The sequence below is a fragment of the Scleropages formosus genome, chromosome 21, assembly GCF_900964775.1.
Source record: "Scleropages formosus chromosome 21, fSclFor1.1, whole genome shotgun sequence".
In the NCBI taxonomy this organism is placed as follows: Eukaryota; Metazoa; Chordata; class Actinopteri; order Osteoglossiformes; family Osteoglossidae; genus Scleropages; species Scleropages formosus.
In genome coordinates this window covers 19,604,383-19,623,495 of record NC_041826.1, presented here as the reverse complement: position 1 = coordinate 19,623,495, position 19,113 = coordinate 19,604,383, and the positions used below count along the sequence as shown (strand labels likewise).

General features: G+C 43.0%; 2 protein-coding genes across 3 annotated transcripts in view; one reads left to right on the top strand and one right to left on the bottom strand.

Annotated features, from left to right (window-relative positions):
* The first annotated feature begins 120 nt into the window (after nt 1–120).
* Nucleotides 121–19,113, top strand: part of lrtm2a (leucine-rich repeats and transmembrane domains 2a) — a 52,198-nt gene continuing 33,205 nt past the window's right edge. Inside the window, exons 1-3 of one of the 2 annotated variants that reach the window (XM_029247463.1) lie at nt 121–219; nt 309–380; nt 776–960. The gene's annotated coding sequence lies outside the window, so the exon portion shown is untranslated. Of the gene's footprint in view, nt 220–308; nt 381–775; nt 961–7,666; nt 7,691–19,113 lie in introns of those variants that run through there. The other variant, XM_018730207.1, reaches the window with a different exon arrangement.
* The window catches only part of cacna2d4a (calcium channel, voltage-dependent, alpha 2/delta subunit 4a), an 85,339-nt gene continuing 69,527 nt past the window's right edge, over nt 3,302–19,113 (bottom strand). Inside the window, exons 31-41 of the mRNA XM_029247497.1 lie at nt 17,256–17,300; nt 16,762–16,824; nt 10,664–10,734; nt 10,236–10,311; nt 9,271–9,323; nt 9,014–9,069; nt 8,593–8,613; nt 7,012–7,129; nt 4,190–4,305; nt 3,769–3,851; nt 3,302–3,531 (exon numbers count right to left, since the gene is read on the bottom strand). Of these exons, the coding sequence (XP_029103330.1) occupies nt 3,439–3,531; nt 3,769–3,851; nt 4,190–4,305; nt 7,012–7,129; nt 8,593–8,613; nt 9,014–9,069; nt 9,271–9,323; nt 10,236–10,311; nt 10,664–10,734; nt 16,762–16,824; nt 17,256–17,300 (795 nt within the window). The 3' untranslated portion in view covers nt 3,302–3,438. The remainder of the gene's footprint in view (nt 3,532–3,768; nt 3,852–4,189; nt 4,306–7,011; nt 7,130–8,592; nt 8,614–9,013; nt 9,070–9,270; nt 9,324–10,235; nt 10,312–10,663; nt 10,735–16,761; nt 16,825–17,255; nt 17,301–19,113) is intronic.

Here is a 19,113-nt window from a genome sequence, read left to right as displayed (position 1 = left end):
GGTCAGGCTGCACTAGGACAGGACCCTGGGTATTGTGAGAGAAAATCTCCCCCCCGATTACTGTTGTAAACTACGCGTTTGTCTCAGCGCGCGCCTCCTTCCGCGCCGTGAGCGCGCGCGTGCCAGCAGCGAACGAGCAGAAAAGCACTGGGAGAAACCTGAGGCGATTGCTCGTAACCACATCGTCCAAGGGCCTCTCCAAAACCATCAAAACGAGCGGTAAAACACTTTGAAATTAGCATGTGTGTGATATTTCTAGCGATAGGAGACCGGAAGAGTGATTTAATTTTTGAACTCCAAATATACAGGTACTCCCCGCACCAACTGCACAACTTTGAACCTTTTTTTGTTTGAAGACAAATGGTGAAAAACTACTCCAGGTAATTTTTAAACTAAATTTTTTATTATCGGCATCATAGCTGTCTTTATCATGTGTTAGACTCGTTCGTTATGTCCTTGGAAAGAAGTCAGTAATTCGTACAAACTTTTTTTTTTTTTTTTTTACCCCCTATCATTACTTGTTTCCACACGCCGTCACGCTTCACTTAGTTTATTTGCGTTGTTATAAATTATTCTCGAAACGTGTAGCTGTTCCATTGAATGACCTGTGGTGTTTCCCGACGGCAAGTTACTGTAACTTTCGCTCCTTCATTACGTAATTTAGGTCTAGTTAACACGGTCCACTTTCGGGCGCTTTGTGACAGGAAAAAAAGACGGACCAAGCACTCATTGCTCACGGTGGCTTTTTTATTATGATGAACTCCGTTTTGAACAGGCTACAGCTCCACTGAGTCTAGTTTCACGCTTCCAAGGCCCCTTCTGGAAGTTTCTGACGTGTACGGCCCTCCACGGCCTCCGTCCGCAGCTTCACCTCTGGCTGTGGAACCACAGATGCATCGTTTCGTCCCACCAGAAGAGGGCGGTGTTATCGCTCCTGTTTCACGGAGAATCCCTGACTGGGTAAAGAAGCTACATTTTGCAGTTACGTGAGTCTCACTTGTACGTCTGTCACCTTTCCAGTATTGGTCTTCCTCTAAAACAATTGTGTGGTTGCTATAAACCCAGACACATAACTGATCAGTTATAACGAGCAGTAAACCCACAGACAACAGATTGGTTATGAAATGAGTAAAATTTATTATTAACATGAAAAGATTTGTTGGCTCAGGTGCCAGTTTGTATGCTGCTATGGAAATGTGTCCTTACAGCTCTCCTCAGTGCATTGACTGTCTCCAGGTCAACTTCCATTTCATTACATTCCACAGTTGTTCACCCTTTCCCTGCTCTCCTCCTTTTTCTGCTGAAGAATGTATGGTAAAGCTGGATGGAATAACCACAGACCATCTTTGAACCCTCTGTAGTCTATCTGCATGTGTATGTCTTTTGGGTGCAATTATATAAGAATTCTTTGGTTGCTTCAGAGATTATTATAGGACTTGGAGGGCTGTATTTGCAGTTATGGAAACCATAGGAGGTGAGGGGGTCAGGCTGATCCTTGTCACTTTTTTTGTCCTGGGATAGTGAGGTGTGATCCAACAGTGGGCGACAAGGAAGAGGACTTTGTCCTAGGTTATCCGTATCTGGATGTCTTGGTCTTCTGCTCCCTCTGTGGTCACAGGATCTGTGAGACGTGGATTCTTACTTTCCCTGTATGTGGCTGCGTGTCAGTTGGCTTGCTTGGCATGGCAGTGAGTGGCAGCAGTGGGGCCACCAGCAGGATTTGCATATTTGGAGGCTTGTTGTTTCTGTGTTCCACAGTGCCTGTCTGTGTATCCCTGTCTTTGCTTTCTCCTCTTTTGTATTATCTTTGGTTACATTTTTAACAAAAAATTAAACAACTACTCGTGTTATAAACCATTCTAACGGTTAAACATACTCAAGAGATCATTTGAACATCCTTGCTCACTTTATTATAATTCACATTTTTAACAGTTAATTCCTAAAGCACCTTGTCTTTTAATTTTAAAGATTGATTTTAAAGGGTATTTTTATTTGTATTTTGCAGAAGTAGCAATACACACAAAAAAATAGCTTGGGTTACATTTTAAGGAGGAATTTAATCATTGGTACAGTTCACAAAGGTTTATGTCTACATATGAATGTCGGATAACCAATTTACTTTGCACAACGTACTTGTGAATCAGGCTATGATACTTTCTCCATTACTGAATATTAAATTCTCCAGAAATTTCTTTTTTTAAGTGGCATGTGGAAACAATCCTCTTTTTTGATTAGACAAATTTTTGGACCAACTCACTGTAATGAAATAAGCATGTAATTGTAATTAATATTTTTGGAGGTACAGGAAAAAAAGCAGTGTTTCATTGAAGTGGATTACAGTTGCATAGACCCTTAATCAGTCAGCTACATTTTTCACTTTCCAAGCAACACCTACAAAGAGAATAAAATATAATATTAATAATAATGGACCCAAGCATATCCACAGAGGAACAGATCATCTTAGAACTTAGTTATATCAGCATATTCCAACCTCAGGAGTTTTTATTACAAAACCTTCTTTTTTGCCCTTTAGTGCTGAGGGAAATCAAACATAGCCTTTTTAACTGTAAGCACAGAACTAAAGCGGAGGAACAGAATCTTCACTCTAAGGCTGATTATGTTATCTAACAATCATGAGTGCAGTTATGTGGAACCAGAAAGCTGTTAATTGCCACCAAAAAAAGAGCCAGAAATACACTTTTTACCCAAAGTATTCTCCTGACAAGACACAGCACATGCAGAAGGTACCAACTCATTTTGTTGTTGTAAAATTTCTAGAAGTCTTTTCCTGTGGTTTGATGTTTTCTTCTGCATGTTTGAAAATTAGCGCTCTGGTACTTGAGCTCCAGGAAGCCTGTTAGACTGCATTGTGCAGCGGTGTCCAGCAGAGGGCAGCATACCTGCAGTATTGCATTGTAGCATGCGGCGATTTTCCTCCACATTGACACTATTTGAAGAAGTGTCAAGAGTCTTGCTTGCAGGATTGAAGACTTGCAACCAGAGTCACACTGCTGTGGCTCACACTTCACAGGCTTTGTGGAATGTTAACTGGATTGCATTGTGTTTTGTTATCTTGGTTCTTCTATGCCATATTTCCAAAATACAGGAGAACTGTTTAGGTTTCTGTTACACCATATCTCTTTACCCCCCCTCTAAGAGTTCTGGGGTAAAAAAGAAACAGTTTAATGACAACAAAAAGCCCTTTCATGATTTGTTTGTGAAGACTGAGAGCTGATTTGAAGTCCTGCAACAGTTTGTGCTGCTCTTAGATATGCAGGCTGTAATTATTGCTGTGGTGCCTCTTTCTGGAGTTTTCCACTGCTGTGTTGCATTGCATCCAACTTAGTTAAAAACAAACAAAAAAAGTGTCCATCCCCTGTTCAGCTACTTTAATCCTTGAGAAAATCTCATGGGGCTGGGGAGTGTGAAGTGATCTTGTCACCGCAGGACCACTGAGGCTGTGAGGGAGGCCAGGAACAAAGCCACAGACATGGAAATCTGACATGCTCCACCACAGTCTTTGGCATTTTCCTGAAATGCAGCCACAATGAAAAATTGACATTAAGGGTGAGGTAAGCCTTAGGCACACCCACTGTAAACCAAATCTGGATTCCTATATCTCCACAAATGCATGCTTATTTGTTGCTGGTGTTAATGGTAATAATGGTTAATGACAATTCATTACTAATGTTTCCAAGTGAAATGATTTCTCAGAAATACCAGAAGTGTCACTTTAACAGACTAGCAGTCAGTGTAGAGAGGTCTGACCTCAGGGTGGAAGGAGTGACAAGAGTCTGGTCTCCGACGAATTTTTTGTGATTTCATCCTGTTGCATTTGACCGAAGCATTATGTATAAAGGGGTTAAGGAGTAACAACAAAAGTATGATCAAGAGTTGCCGATCACCACCAACCAGCAGGTCTAGGCCCAGGCAAAATGAAACGACTACTAAAACGTACATTAATGTGATTTGCTGCATGGACTGTCCAGTCGTATAAATGAGCAAAGAAATGAAATTGTAAGGTTTGGAAATTCACTGTTTAACTATTTAGGTAGCTGTGGGGGGCAGGGCAGACAGGTGAGCTGCACACAGAGATGGAAAGTACTATTAAAGTGGACCCCACAGGTGGCCATTTCTAACAAATTCATTCACAGAGAGGCCAACTGACATGGCCTCTCAACAAGGATATATTTGACCTCCTTGGGCTCCAGGGTAATGGGGGGGAACCGGCGGGCGCAGTCACATTCTCCTTGGATCACCAGCATGAGAAGGTTGCTGTTGGCAATCTGCTGCATCACAAACATTCTGGAACACAAGAAACAATTGCACTTAGAACACTGGGATAGAAACACGCAATTACTCAGCTTCATCTGTTACTTCACTCCTCTGCCATTTCACACACCACATAGTGGTGCCATGACTAAAAGGGAAACAAAGTGGAGAGTGGCTTCAGTTTATTGCTTTGCCACTACCTCATCTATGTAGCATATCATTTGTGTCTGGAGAAGGAGGGGTGACAGCCTGTGGCAAAATCTCATGCAGTCAGTCAATCAAAGTTGAACTGCTGAGCTCTATATAGGGTCTTAAGTCTCTGACACAATGGACTTCAAAGAGTTCACAAACAAATGTATGAGTGACACAGTGGACAGTGAACTATATTTCCCTGGCTTAGGCACAGGAATATTTTCACTGACTTGTTTGTTTCATTCCTAGAAGTACAAAACCCCCCAACCAGTGATTCCATGCCTGGAATAGTATACATGGTGTCTTAGCCAAGACACCAAGCAGCCATTCCAGTCTGCTGGTTCCCCAGGGAAAGGGAAGGGCAATGTCAACAGCAGCCAGCAACAGCTGGGGGAGCACCAGGGGCTGGATCTCTCTGGCTAAATATTGAAGGGGTGAAATAACGATGGGGTGAAATATAATGAAATGAATTTAACCATGCTGGCAGTCAGTCAGAGATGTGGAGGAATGGGCATGTTGCTCCACAGGTGGGATTGTAAGAGACTATGGCACCCCATTGTGATGAGGTGTAAAGATGGTGTCTCTCTTTCCCAGTGGGGTACCAGCGAAGGACTAGGGTTTTGTCCAGCATAGAGGTTGCGTAGGTGTACGTTGTGGGAACAGAGAAGGAAGAGGGTTTAGTCCAACACTGAAACTGTGTGTGGGTGGATGGAGGTTGTGAGAACGGAGATGGACGAGGGTTTCGTTCAACATGGAAATTGTGTGTAGGATGTTGTGGGAATGGATACTTTAGAAAGTTTAGAACTATATGGAGACTTTGTGGGTGGAGGCTGTGATGTGGCTCTCTTGGTGCCCCTGCCCTGCCACGATAAATGTGGCACTTCCTCCTCTGTTAACAAGGCTCTCCTGATCAGAATTCATTGTTTCCTGCTTTTGCCACCCAGTATCCGTGGAGATTGGAGTGGTATACAAGAGGCCTTGATATGGTTGATAACTGTCGTCTTTGGTATTTTGTAATGCATAAAAATCTGGTATACTCTTAGGTGCTAAGAATTTTCATCACTTCTGATTAGGATTTTGTGTGGAGCATAGTTTTATAATTATGCTGTAATGTGATCAAATACTGCCCCCTGTTGGTGATAGTTAGCTGCACTAATTGCTCTGTTGCTTATTGAAGTGGATTTCCCTGTATGTAAATACAAACACCCATTCAAAACAAACAGTAGTTTTGCCTTTATCATATGTTATTATATCAACAGCTCATGAGCATATATCGATATTAACATAAGTGCCATTGAGTTGAAGCTGACTCATGATGACCACTTGCGTGGTTTCCAAGGGAAGGTAGATGAAGGTGCTTTAAGATTTTCTTCTTTCACACATTTCTTTTGACTGTAGGAGGAAACCCACATGAACAGAGAGAAAACCTACAAGCTCCACACAGATTGAGCTGGGATGAAACCTCAAATCTGGAACCACAGTCCAGGTGCAAAAAGGTGCAGCATTTTGACTGTACCTGCTGCACTACCTTTCCAATGAGCTGTGTGTTTTGTTTTCTCAAAACCTGTAATAGGCATGGAAAATCTTTTAAGTCCAAAAGTAGCAGTTGTCATGTGTGAGACATATGGATTTTTAAGATAACAATTAATCAAATTAAATACTTAGGGCTTTTAGTGACACAAACCAACATTCATTTCTAGCCATCCAAAATTGAGCTTCGGTAACCTGTGCTGCAGTATGAATTTGCCCGTTAGGTGGAGCTTCAGTTCTTATATTATGAATGTCATTCCTATTGGGTGTTGAGGTGCTTCTGTACTTAGAGCTTTGAGCTAATAATGATACATAAAGGGAGATGGTCTCCGTGTAATAACGAGTGGTTCAAGCCTGTTCCTCCTGAACTTTTCCAATGCTTTCCTGCTTACCCACTTTAATCCTATGTGGGATTTTTTCCTTCTGCCCTCAAAAGGCAAAGCAAATGTGAGTGGAGTAATGGATGAGCTAGTAGTTCATCACTGTGCTGTCTTCTGCTACACTAGTAATGAGCAGTAAGACCGGGACCAAGCAGCTGGTTTGGAAAGTATAGAATTCTGAGCCTTTCCCAGCCCCTCTGAGCACCCAGAGCTCATGGCCCCCACATTAATTTTGCATGGTAATTGATCACATTAAACCATTGAGTGTTTGAGTGCTGGGGCAAAAATGTGAAGTGTGTCTGGCATTCTCTGGGAGGGAGTGATCAGGCCTGGCAAACAGAACTGGAGGAGAGCGACAGGAGCGAAGGAGAGAGCGAGTAGCTTGCAGATGAACATGCGAGGCACAACTGTGCTGTGTCAGGGATGAAGGGATGAGCAGCAGAGTTGCAGAGGCTTGGTGAGTGCATAATCTCTTTGTGTTGCAGCACCGATTCCGTATCACTCATTCATCTTCTGAGTGTGCAGATGTAGGTTACAGCAAAGGGTAGTGAGGGGGCAGTGGCTGTACCATACTGACAGTGAGGGGTCTCTGAGGGGCAAGGGAGGAGCTCCACACACAGTGTGTTGTTGTCCTTACTTCTGGCACATTGCACACTGGACGAAGCTGTTAGTCTCTTTGACGGAGGGCTCGTAGACGAAGCTGGAGTATTCTGTATCGCACGGCTGCATCACGTCCAGCTTCTTGTGCTTGTGAGCTGGGGGCAGAGAGGTGTCTGTCAGGCCCCAGCCATTCACACCCACACATGGACCTGTGGTCCCATCCCACCCACACACAAGAGAACATGGCTCACTCATACAGTCAGTCTTGACTGTGGTACATGGTACCATGTGTCTTTTATTATGCACAGAATTTGGCTCTGCAGTGTTTGTCTCATGAGAAAATATTCAGTGACTGTAATGTGTTGTCCTCCACTGTCCTCACCACGTGCTTGGCACAAAGTCCTCCCCACAAGCCCTGCACAATGAGCAAACACGGTGTGATGGTTGTTCGGCATGCTCACATGGTGTTCTCTTGTTATGCTAGTGTCAGGACAGACTCGCTCACAGTTTCTAGGTTTGTGATTTTATGTATACGTGAGCAGCTGCCCTTATCCATAGCGACGGAGCAGTGCACAAGGTCGAGGTACAATAAGGAGCCTCCCACTCTCCTCACTCCACACAGTCACATGCACACAGGATTACGTAAGTCTCTGCCCCCCACGCTGCACAGTATCTCCAGGGGGTGTGTGTGAGTGGATCCGTCTCCATGTGTGTAGGTGAGTATGTTTGGCAATGTTTGCATGCATATACAGGTGTGTGTATGATGTGTGTGAATGCGTGTGTGGAGGTGCATGTAGAGTTCTGTGCACGAATGTATCTGTGTGTGGGTGAAACCCAACGTGTCTGTGTGAATTTAACTACTGAAAGAGAATATCTTGCCATCACCAATATCACAAACTTTGGTTGTGTTCAACAGAACTTCATCCTTGTGTGTGTGCACATGTGCTTTCCAGTGTTCCCAGTAGACATGTTTCATAGTATTTAGCTAAACTGTGCATAGTGAACTTAGCTGTAAATATCTTGGGCAGTGTTTTTTTTTGCAAACATGATTCTTCACAGGACAACCACTAACAACTATGGCAATTTTTCAGAAATTGGGGGTATTTACAGAATTTCATGTTTAGGCACTGGAAGGAGAAACCATGTGGTTTATTGGCTCTTTCTGGAGGCCTGGCAGGAACAAGACACTGAAAAAGGTATTACCCCAGTTGATGCTGTAATCTCAGTATGGCTCATGCTGATGGAAACTTGCAATACACATATTTGCTGTGGCAATTCGTATTGTTTGAGACCTACAGACCTTAAATTCTACAGAGAAATGTTCTGCTTTACCTCCACTTGCCTTGCAATGGGGTACACTGAGAAGTATTTTCACGGATCAAAATAAGGTATAAACTACTGATATGCTGTTACTGCTATGAGCATATATGGCCACAGTAAACTTTATCAGAAATAAAGGAAGCAACATGTGAAAGGTAGATCTACCTGCAGTTGATATGTATACACCTGACATGGTTGAAAACCAAGGGCACACTCACAAACATAGCATTTCCTCAATATTAAATGGGAACATCAAAAAATGGACAGCATGGAGTTCTGTGCTATTGGCAATACTTACATGCATGAAAGACAGCCTTCGCTATGAGGGAGGAGCCACAGGGAATGTGGGTAGAGTTGTTTGTGATTGGACGACAGGCCACAGTGAAAGAGGACATTAGGAAAAAAGCAGATGCCCGGTGATGATTAAATGAAATGACAAACAGATGGGATAGTGATGGGGGTGGTCAGAGATGAGAAATCCATACGTGGATGGACCATCACGTACAGCAGTAACATGAACTGAATAACGAATAGAGGCTATACGTATAAGGTTGTCGACCAGAGTGCTTGGTTTTCGTCCTCTTGACACTCATTTTGTAATCTGAGAGCAGTACACAGTCTCTTGAATTTATTCAAACTTTTCAGTAAGGACTTTATCCAACTTTATAGGCCCAAAAAAGATCTTACTTTTCAAAATAGATCTTCAGATCTGCACTTACCCTCTGCAAGATGGTCTGAGTGCCACAAGCCGCAGATGTTAAACTCTAGCAAGAACCTGCCACCATCCAAGAAAGAGAAAGTGACTGTTAAACATATCTGATAATCAGATGATGGGTTTACTGTCTTGTGGCTTTGCATATGGGGTTGGTGGCATATAGTGGGGACAAGTTTGAGAACCAGAACTGCAAACAAGGACATGGCAATCTTACAAACTGGTCAGGGACTAAAGCAGGAGGACTAGAAGCAGAAGACTTACAGCATGAAGTTAGTGAGGAACCATTTCAAGGCTGACATCAGCCCGTAGAAGGGCTATGGAGACACATGGAGAAGAGGGCAAGAAAACAATCAATCAATTTTTAATACTGCTGGCTGCATGGCCTTGAAGTGCAGTGCCATTTTTAAGACACTAATCCAGAAGTAAGGGTCTAATCTTTACCAGCCATCATCTTTATCTGTAGAGGCTTAGGAAGAATGAAGAATGCTTTAAAATGATGACAGCCCCATAGCTATCCAGTCATCTCTTTAGATGTGTACTTAGGGTTGCTGGTGCATTTGTACATAGAGGGGAGGAAGGTGATGGTTGCCGTAGGAACATCAGGCCCTTCTTGGATCACATTTTTGGTTTTGCTAATGATTGCTGTGGGTTAGGTGGGCACTCGAGCTGATCCTACGTCAGTTGATAAGAGCAGAGAGTAACCGGAGCAGAATGTTCTGACCAAAGGACAAGGGACAGATTTGTCATGGATCAAACACTCAGAACATTACTTCTGAGTCTTCCCAATTATCTGATATCAAAGATGGTAGGAGGCCTGCTGGCTGAATTGCCTGGAGGTCCATCTTTTTATACTAGGAGAATGTCATTCTCATCCATAATTTTACCAAGATACAGCTATTATATGACATTATATTATTGTTGATGTTCTTACTAAGTACTGTTTTCTGAAATCATTACATCAAAGATTCATCATCATAAGCAAAGATACTTGTGTAGAGTGGGCATAGCACTACATTAGTTTGAAAGTGCAACAGAAGAACTAGAGTCAGGAATCTACAAACACTTGGTTAGAAGTTGTCTTCTGTTGTCTGTGGATCTCCACTGTAATTTAGGTGAAACTGTATGTACCTAGAAGCAACAACATGTGCAGGTGAAGTAGCTACACAAAGGAATGACGTGACAGAAAAGGCATTGCACACTAGGGGCATGGTGGCTGGCACACATACACTGAGCAGAGGCCGCGCGCTGCTGGTGTGGTGGTGACTGCTTTTACACATGGCTTGGTAGTCATACAGTGTCACCCTGTGAAGAAAAGCACATAATTCTATGTACACAAATACATACACACAAATGGAGATGTATAAACATATGTGAACCAGTTGAGTGTTGCAGGTCTTTAGTTATGTAGTATTCAGAGTAAATGTTTCACGTGCTCAAGAAAAAATGAGTATTTTTTTAAAGTGGTATCAGTATGCATCAACTGGAATAGATAGCTTCAGGAAAACACATTTTAAAAACTGCCATTGTTCCTATGCAACAATCATTTTTAATACAGTACAAGTGAATAAAAATAGTATCTTACAGGGAAGTATCTATGGGAAGCTGACAATTGTGTACCATTAGCTGTGTCTGTATTTGGGGGTTAGTTTTTTACCTCTTGAACATGCCCATCCTGAGCAGCTGGGACATCACAGCCCCATCCACCTCACCAAAGAACTTTCCAATCTGCAGGTAGAAACAGATGGGATTGTTGTTAAGCTCACCTTTGACCTCTATAAAAAAAAATTAAGGGCTTCAGAGGTCCCAGGCTCCCACTGTGCATACTATCTTCTGCATTTGTTTGCATGCATGACTGTACATTTTTAGCCCAACCTTTGACCCCCCCAACATTAGCATATTTGATACCTCTGTTTCTTCATCAGTTTTGTCCATGTTCTGGAGTACAGTGAACAATTAGAGAGGAAAATATTTAGCAGGTCCTTGTGTGACTCCAAAAGGCTTCTGTAGCAGTGGATTAATGAGAATCATTTAATGATCGGGGGGTGCAGTGGCGCAGCGAGTTTGGCCGGGTCCTGTTCTCTGGTGGGTCTGGGGTTCAAGTCCTGCTTGGGGTACCTTGGGAAGGACTGGTGTCCCGTCCTGGGTGTGTCTCCTCCCCCTCCAGCCTTGCGCCCTATGTTGCTGGGTTCGGCTCCAGTTTGCCGCAACCCCGCTTGAGATAAGCGGTTTCAGCCAATGTGTGTGTGTGATTTAATGATCATTACTTCACAGTTCAGAGATGAACTGAGAAATCCTCTCTTTTCTGGGACCAGTTTGCATTTCTGCTTACAAAATCCATGGTTGTATCAGAAAAGATACATTTCCAAATTTTTAATGATCTAGGGCAGTATCTAAATGAGAAATTAAAGAAATCAACATGTAGCTTCTTTTCCTTCTCTTTGTATCTTCATGTTAAAAAGAGTCATTTTGCAATTTTCACATCTCATTATTCCATTCATTTAAACCTGGCATATTGTATCTGGTGTAATTATCTTGTCTAAATATTTCACCGTTTCACTATTGAGGTGAAAATAATCTCCCCTTTGGTGAAGGCTGCTCTACATGACAGACAGCAATTTTCTTCTTCAGTGACTCCCTCTCAGAGGGAGAGGGTCAGGTGACAACCTGGAGTTTAGTGCTCAACCAATTGGGCACCTAGAGAGGCATCATGTGGCCTGACAGTTTAGAGAGCTGTATTCCCCACCCAAAATGAGTCATCTTTACAGCACACACTCATACACACGCAATTCCGAGGAACACCTGCACTTACACCCACGGATGTGCACACACAAACATGCAATCTTATATGATAAATTTCTCCAGTATCATAATTGTAACATAAACTGGAGGATGAAAAGCTGTCAGAGGATGACATTTTAAATCAGTTATTCACAATTATCTACTAAATACAGTTTTACTGTGTGTGCCTGATGCATGTGTCAGTTTATATGGATTTTTTTCCCCTAAAACATGAACAGCACAGAATTTCAGAGCACATATATATATTTAAAAAAAAAAAAAAAAAAAGCAGTTTTTAAACATTCAAAATGTTCACAATCTAAGCAGAGACCTGACACCATAACTGAACCCTAAACTAGGACAAGGGTTCAAAATGAGTCAGGTCAGCTTGGACCACTTGGTTTAATTTTATACAAGATGCACAATTTTTTTTCTGATGAACCAATTCATTGCCTTTAAGTGTATTTGTCAATGGGTCCCATTTTAGTGTTGCCTAGCAACGTGTTCTTCAGCTCCTGTATTCCACAGGCTAACTGTAGTGATTGTAACAAAAAGAGAGGCAATTAATTTTTAGCTTGGTGTGCGTTGGGAATCTACATTCAATGTGTGCGTGCACCTGACTTTGGCGGACAGGGTGGTCACATGTTGGGATTTTAGCCTGTGCTCCTTTAACTATACTCCTGAAAAGAAGTACTTTTACACAGCATAGTCTTTAATTCAACCAATTCAATTACTTGTCCATATCCATATCACTCACACACACACACACACACACACACACACTGTCTGAAACTGCTTGTCCCGAGCAGGGTTGTGGCGAGCCAGAGCCTAACCCGGCAACGCAGGGCGGAGGGCCGGGGGGACACACCCAAGACGGGACGCCAGTCTATCACAAGGCACCCCAAGCAGGACTCGAATCCCAGACCCACCAGAGATCAGGCCCTGGCCAAACTCAACTGTGCCACTGCATCCCCCCATATCCATATTACTATACCCCAATTTCATTAATGGTTCTGAAAATGAGTACATTTAATGTTGTTCTCGAGGAATAAAGTTCTATCAACTTTTTGGTAAAATTCAAGTAAAATTGGCTGAAAAAACATTATTATGCCTAAATTTTTGAGTATCAAAGTACATACAGACTGTCTTTCTGCAGCTTTATTTCGTACATTGACTGCCCTACTGACTTACAGTAACATTTATTAATTTAGCTGATAGTTCTCTCTAAAGCAGCTTACAATGTTATGTTAGTTACAATTATTTACTCATTTATACATCTGAGTAATCTTTTTTAGTGGAGAATTTTTTTTTTTTTTGAGCACGTACCTTACTCAAGGGTACTACAACTGGAAGTGGGATTCAAACCTGCAACCTTAGGGTCTAAAGGTAGCAGCTCTAATTGCTACACTACCAGTTGTTCCTTTGCAGAAAGAATGATGCCATGCAGAAAGAATGATGCCATACAGAAAGATCAAGGGAGAATGAAAGGAGAGGTCACAGTTGACTAGAAGGTGTATGAGTAAACCCTGCAGGTGATGGTGGAATAGGCTTGGGGATGAAGGTGCTGCATAAGGAATGAAGTAGCAGTTGGTCCCTATTACAAATGTAGCTGTACAGGACTTATTTCACCCCCAGTGTATACAATTCCAACAGCTGGAGCAGAGCAGGTTAAATGTTTTTCTCAAGAGGGACTTGAACTTGCAACCTTTTGGAGAACCACCAGGTGGCTGAGTACAGACTGTGTCCCATTTTACAGGGTTTCACTTGTTCCTGTACCATAGGGCAGGAAGTTTGTCTTGCCTGTGTCTTCAAAGCAGAAGCTCTTGTTCCCCTCTACCTCACTACTGCAAAACTGTCAGGTGCCACTTTGTACTCAGTAAATAATTCAATTCACTCTCTTTTCTATGGCCACTTTCTGCTGTACTTCCAGCCTCCATACAAAACATAAATCTTTCCAAGCTTTTAAGTTCTTGCTGAGGTAATGTATGAGCATCCAGTGTATCTGTTTTCCAGCAAAGAGGTAATTCTGGCTTACTTTCTCAGTTCTCTTTTATACTGTAGACAATAATACAGCAACTTTACCAAATAGTCCCACATTATTGAGATGTTTAAAATATTATACTGATTAAAACTTAAACATTTAATGCTGCAGAAGAAGTACTTGGCTGTGTCTAAACATAGTAATACTTAATAATTTAAGCAGTTGTAACTATAGCACCTTTTTTTTTTTTTTTTTTTTTAAAAAAAAAAAAAAAGAGGTACTGTTTGCTTGCGTATTTCAAGCTGCAAATAGCTCACAATACTTTGTTTTATATTATGGCCTGGTTTTTAAAAGTCTTTGCAACTCAAAATGTTAAAATTATTAAATATTTATAACACACTGAGATGTAGTCATACCTGTAAATGTTTTTTCTGCCTGAAAAAGTAGCATTTGAGATTACTGTAACAGTAACACACTGGGAAAAGAGCCTTCTGTCTGTCCAGTATTGCTTCCTCTGAAATATATAGTGTTAAACCATCTGGGTTTATGATAGAATCTGAGATGATGTTTCAGGAAACTGATATGCATGTATTTATATCACACATCTTGCAGTGCACCTACATATTTCATCAGTAATGTAACCTGGTGTTGCTGGGTGTTTTGAGTCTTTCACCATCAGACAACCTCACTCAGACAACCCAAACAGAGTTGCCTGCGTCTAGGTAGTGCTTTTCTGAACCCTCGGCTCACCTCTCACGATCCAGTGCCGTCTAGATACTCTTTCTGCAACCTTGGGAACAACTTTCATGGCCTTCCTCTGGCTGCCTGTAATATCCAACATACCATAGGCTCTATACAAAGAGTTCCCTGCAAAGCCCCGACAGCCTACTGTGATGGGCACACACTTTGCCCTACAGCCTTTTGGAGAGCACTGCTCCAAGAGTTGCTTTTACTTTGCCATATTTTTTCATTTGCTCTTATATCTGTTTTTCCCCCAAGGAACTGTAAACTCCAACAATATGATTTGCTTAGAAGCTTCTGAAAGCAACAGGAACTCAAATTGTTCTCCCAAGTCAACCATCAACTGCCAGTCTTGTGCCGTTAGCAGGATTCCTGAATTGACACTGGTTACTGATGTAAATAGTACGGAGAGTAGAGTACACACACACACACACACACACACACACACACATTTTCAGAACCGCTTGTCCCTTACGGGGTCACGGGGAACCGGAGCCTACCCGGTAACACAGGGCGTAAGGCCAGAGGGGGAGGGGACACACCCAGGACGGGACGCCAGTCTGTCACAAGGCACCCCAAGCGGGACTTGAACCCCAGACCCACCGGAGAGCAGGACTGTGGTCCAACCCACTGCGCCACCGCGCCCCCCTTCAGACTGTTGAACTGTTGAACTCTAACTAATTCAATTCAATTCAATTCAATTTATTTTTACAGAGCGCTCTTCTCACGCAGTGACACAGAGCACTTTAACACAGGCATAAGAGTACTGATATTAAATTGGATCACGCAGAGCTGTTTACATTTATTCATTTAGCTGGCGCTTTTCTCCAAAGCGACTTACAATGTTAAGGTTACAATTATTTACCCATTTATACAGCTGGGTAATTTTTACTGGAGCAATTCAGGGTAAGTACCTTACTCAAGGGTACTATAGCCAGAGGTAAAGGTCAAACCTGTGACCTTTGGGTCCAAAGGCAGTCATTCTATACACTACACTACCAGGTGCTGTTATAGTTAAGAACAGTCAGCTGGGAAGAAGGGCCCCTCATGTGTATGGTTGTGTGGTTTGAGCAGGATCATGGCATGAGAGAAATTGAGAAAAGAGATCACTGCAGAATGGCATGGGTAGTTCTTGCTCATCCTCTTAGATCTCCTGCCCCCACTGGGATTTTAACAGTGATGCCAGAGGACCTGCTAAGAGCTGTAAGCTTACACTAAACATATAGCTGCTGATTTAAAAAATACTCATGTTTAAGTTGTATGTGATTCCCTTGTCCGATGCCCCCAGGAGTGGGATTAATGCTAGAAGTTTTCCCAAATCCCATGAAGGCTGCAGATGTTCTCTGGGGTGATAAGTAGGTGACAGACGGCTCAGTTCAGGGCCCTGCAGCTGTGGAGTTCCCTGGCCTGCAGTCCCACTATGCTCTCTGTTTTTAATGAGGTCTGGGGCTGGTCGTGGGTGCAGGGGAGATTACTGTAGGCTAATGTGGTTTTTTTTTATTATTTTTATATGAAAGATATTGGCTCTTAAGTAGGCATGGGTTCAGACCACCAGCATAGTCATCCATGTTTCTGGCAGATATTCACTATGTTTAATATTGTATGAGCTATGGAAACGATGCACAAATCATCATGCAATTGGAAGTTCATCATTTACCATTTAGAGAAATGCAACTGCGCTGCCGTTGGCTTCGTTATTGCTGGCCATAGCTTTCCTAACATCCCGTTATTTTTTCCTTGTATAGTTCTTTTACAGCAGTACCTTGTGGGTAAGGAGGAAACGATGCTTCCCTAATGCAGGGCTTGCACTGGACTAATTAGCCTTGTGCTATCAGATGCCCTGGTGTTCATTTGCATTGGTTGTTTATGAACCTGTTCTCTATCCCATCTAAAGCCCGTGGGGCAGGCAGGGAATTGGTCGAGGGATTAAGTATTATAAGTTTCTCAAATCCCACACACATCGCAGATGTTACTCACGTATTGCCAGACGGCTGCACCCAGCATGCTCCATCTGCGGTGTGCCCTGTTCCCCCACCCACACAGCCTGCCCACCTTCCCTGGATAGGCCTGAGAGTGTCAGTTGGGGCACAGCTATTTCTTATACAAAACAGTTGCCAATAACCTTGACCCAGAGGATACATCTGTCTGGTCTGGGGTCTGGTTTGCCCAAGGTTTCAAGTTAGTATTACTCTTTTACTCTTATTATCGTAACCAAATCCTAACTGCTACATGTGATACTGTACTGTGCTTACCTCCTTCTTTTCCTTAGAGATCAGAATGAATCCATTGCTATCCATTAGATAGCAGCTCAGTTCCTAGTGTAGAAGAGAAGATTAATGGATGATGGGCACCCGGATAGCAGTCTCCTGCCTAATGCCATGACATTGCCAGTTCTAGCTCACTGTTTCCCTCCAGCTAAATGTAACAGAGAGGAAAAACCTGAAAGTTCACACACTCTCTGACAATATTAATTACCATGTCCACTATTTAAGTAATCAAGCTTGTAATTAAATGACATTGATGCTTGAGTAACAGGCCAGATTGAGTTTGGAATCGATGGATGTCTGTTGCAGTGTTTGTAGTCCATTGTCAGAGTACTTAAGTTTGTAATAGTCAGTGTTATTTAGCCGCAGTGCAGCCCCATTACCTACATAGTGGTACACAATGTTCTGCAATAAGTACACAGGCCAGGCTTACTGGCTGAAGGGCAATGAATTACGCCAACAACAATAAGGGACCAACTCACAGGACTGTCACAGCTGATTGGACACAAGCCTTCCACTGAGCTGCACTGGGGAGCGAAAGAGAGAGAAAAGACAGAAAGAGAAGGAGAGAGAGAGATTGTATTAGTTTCCCAAAGGAGGAGAAACCCTGAAATTTTGTATGGGCTTTGGAAACAACATGGCAACAGAATACCTAAATGCACAACAGACTATATACCAGTATGTATTCAAATTACCAAGGGAAAAAAATAACACAGACTGGAGTACCCACCTGACATCATCTAATGATCTAAGGGCACTGAATGACAGCAGTTAATGTATGAGTTGCCTGTCAAGAAGGGGCTGGTCATTCTTTCATTAGTCATACTTACAGAATAAGTCTGTATACTTTGGTATGGGCCCCTGAAAAGCAATGCCCACATCATTCCCCACATGGGTTTCCAGGTGACACCCCCCCCATGTTAAATCCTGCATGACTGAGGATGACAGTGTTCCATCACAGTATTGCTAAATTTGACATGTTTTTCTTGTGCATTTGCATATTAAATACCAAAGTCATTCATGGGGCATGATTGACTTGCTCAAAACACTAGGAAATCTGTTCTCCGATGGTTTGTGTGTAGGACATGTTGCTCATAGTACTATTGAAATGGATCATTTTTGAGGGGAAGTATTTCAAAAGTCACCCTGCACCCTGTAAACTATACTGACTGTGGTGATGTGTTTCTCCAAAGCATCTTACAATTACACACACACACACACATTTTCAGAACCGCTTGTCCCAGACGGGGTCACGGGGAACCGGAGCCTAACCCGGCAACACAGGGCGTAAGGCCGGAGGGGGAAGGGGACACACCCAGGACGGGACGCCAGTCCGCCGCAAGGCACCCCAAGCGGGATTCGAACCCCAGACCCACTGGAGAGCAGGACTGTGGTCCAACCCACTGCGCCACCGCACCCCCTATCTTACAATTATTTACCCATTTATACAACTAGGTAATTTGTACTAGAGTTATGTGGGGTAAGTACCTTACTCAAAGGTTCCACAGCAGGACATGGGATCCAAATCTGAGTCCTTCAAGCAGCTCTAACCGTTACACTACCTGCTGCCCCACAATATTCAGTAACCATAAACAGCTAAAACATAATCCATACATTTTTCAGACCATGTTGTGATGTGATCACATAGCTAGGCCAGCACATCTGAGTGTGTGGTGCAGGCATGGCTGCATACTGTCTGTCCATTTTTAGTGCACTGTATGAGATGCCAACGCCTCCCCCATGTGGTCTGTACTCAGAAAGGCCCTCTTCCTGGAACCCAGCTCAGCTGTTCTTCTGTGTGATGCATGCAGTGAACTCAGATTCCAGTTGCACTGTTATAGTGCTGTAGTGTGGCAAAGTCCACATGTAGAGAAAAAGGAATGCGAGGAGTTAGCGACAGACCCACTACTGGAGGTGGTCATCAGAGCTCTATACTGTAGCGTTACCATAGTCTGTAACTGCTTACCCAGTGCGTAGTGCTGCGCTGCTTGAATGTTGACATTTCTTAGTATATCCTGCATGCTTTGCATTTTATGTAGTGTGTACTACCTCAACCTCTGCCTTAACACTGGTACATGAAGCAGTATGTCTGCCTTCCGCTGAAGGGGGATCAGTCCCCTCTACCCCAAAGAGTGAGCCACATGCAGGGGTTGGACAGATAACACTGCAATTGCATGACAGGTTCCACGATAATGCTGGCAGGGTTGTGACTCTCTGCAGGTGTGTGTATGACATATGGGGGGTGAGGGTCTCTGAGGTGTGATCCTCTCTAATCCCTTAAATCAAGAGATGAAGTACTGTAGGTGCAGATTAGTGGGCACTAAAACACCAGGCCACCAA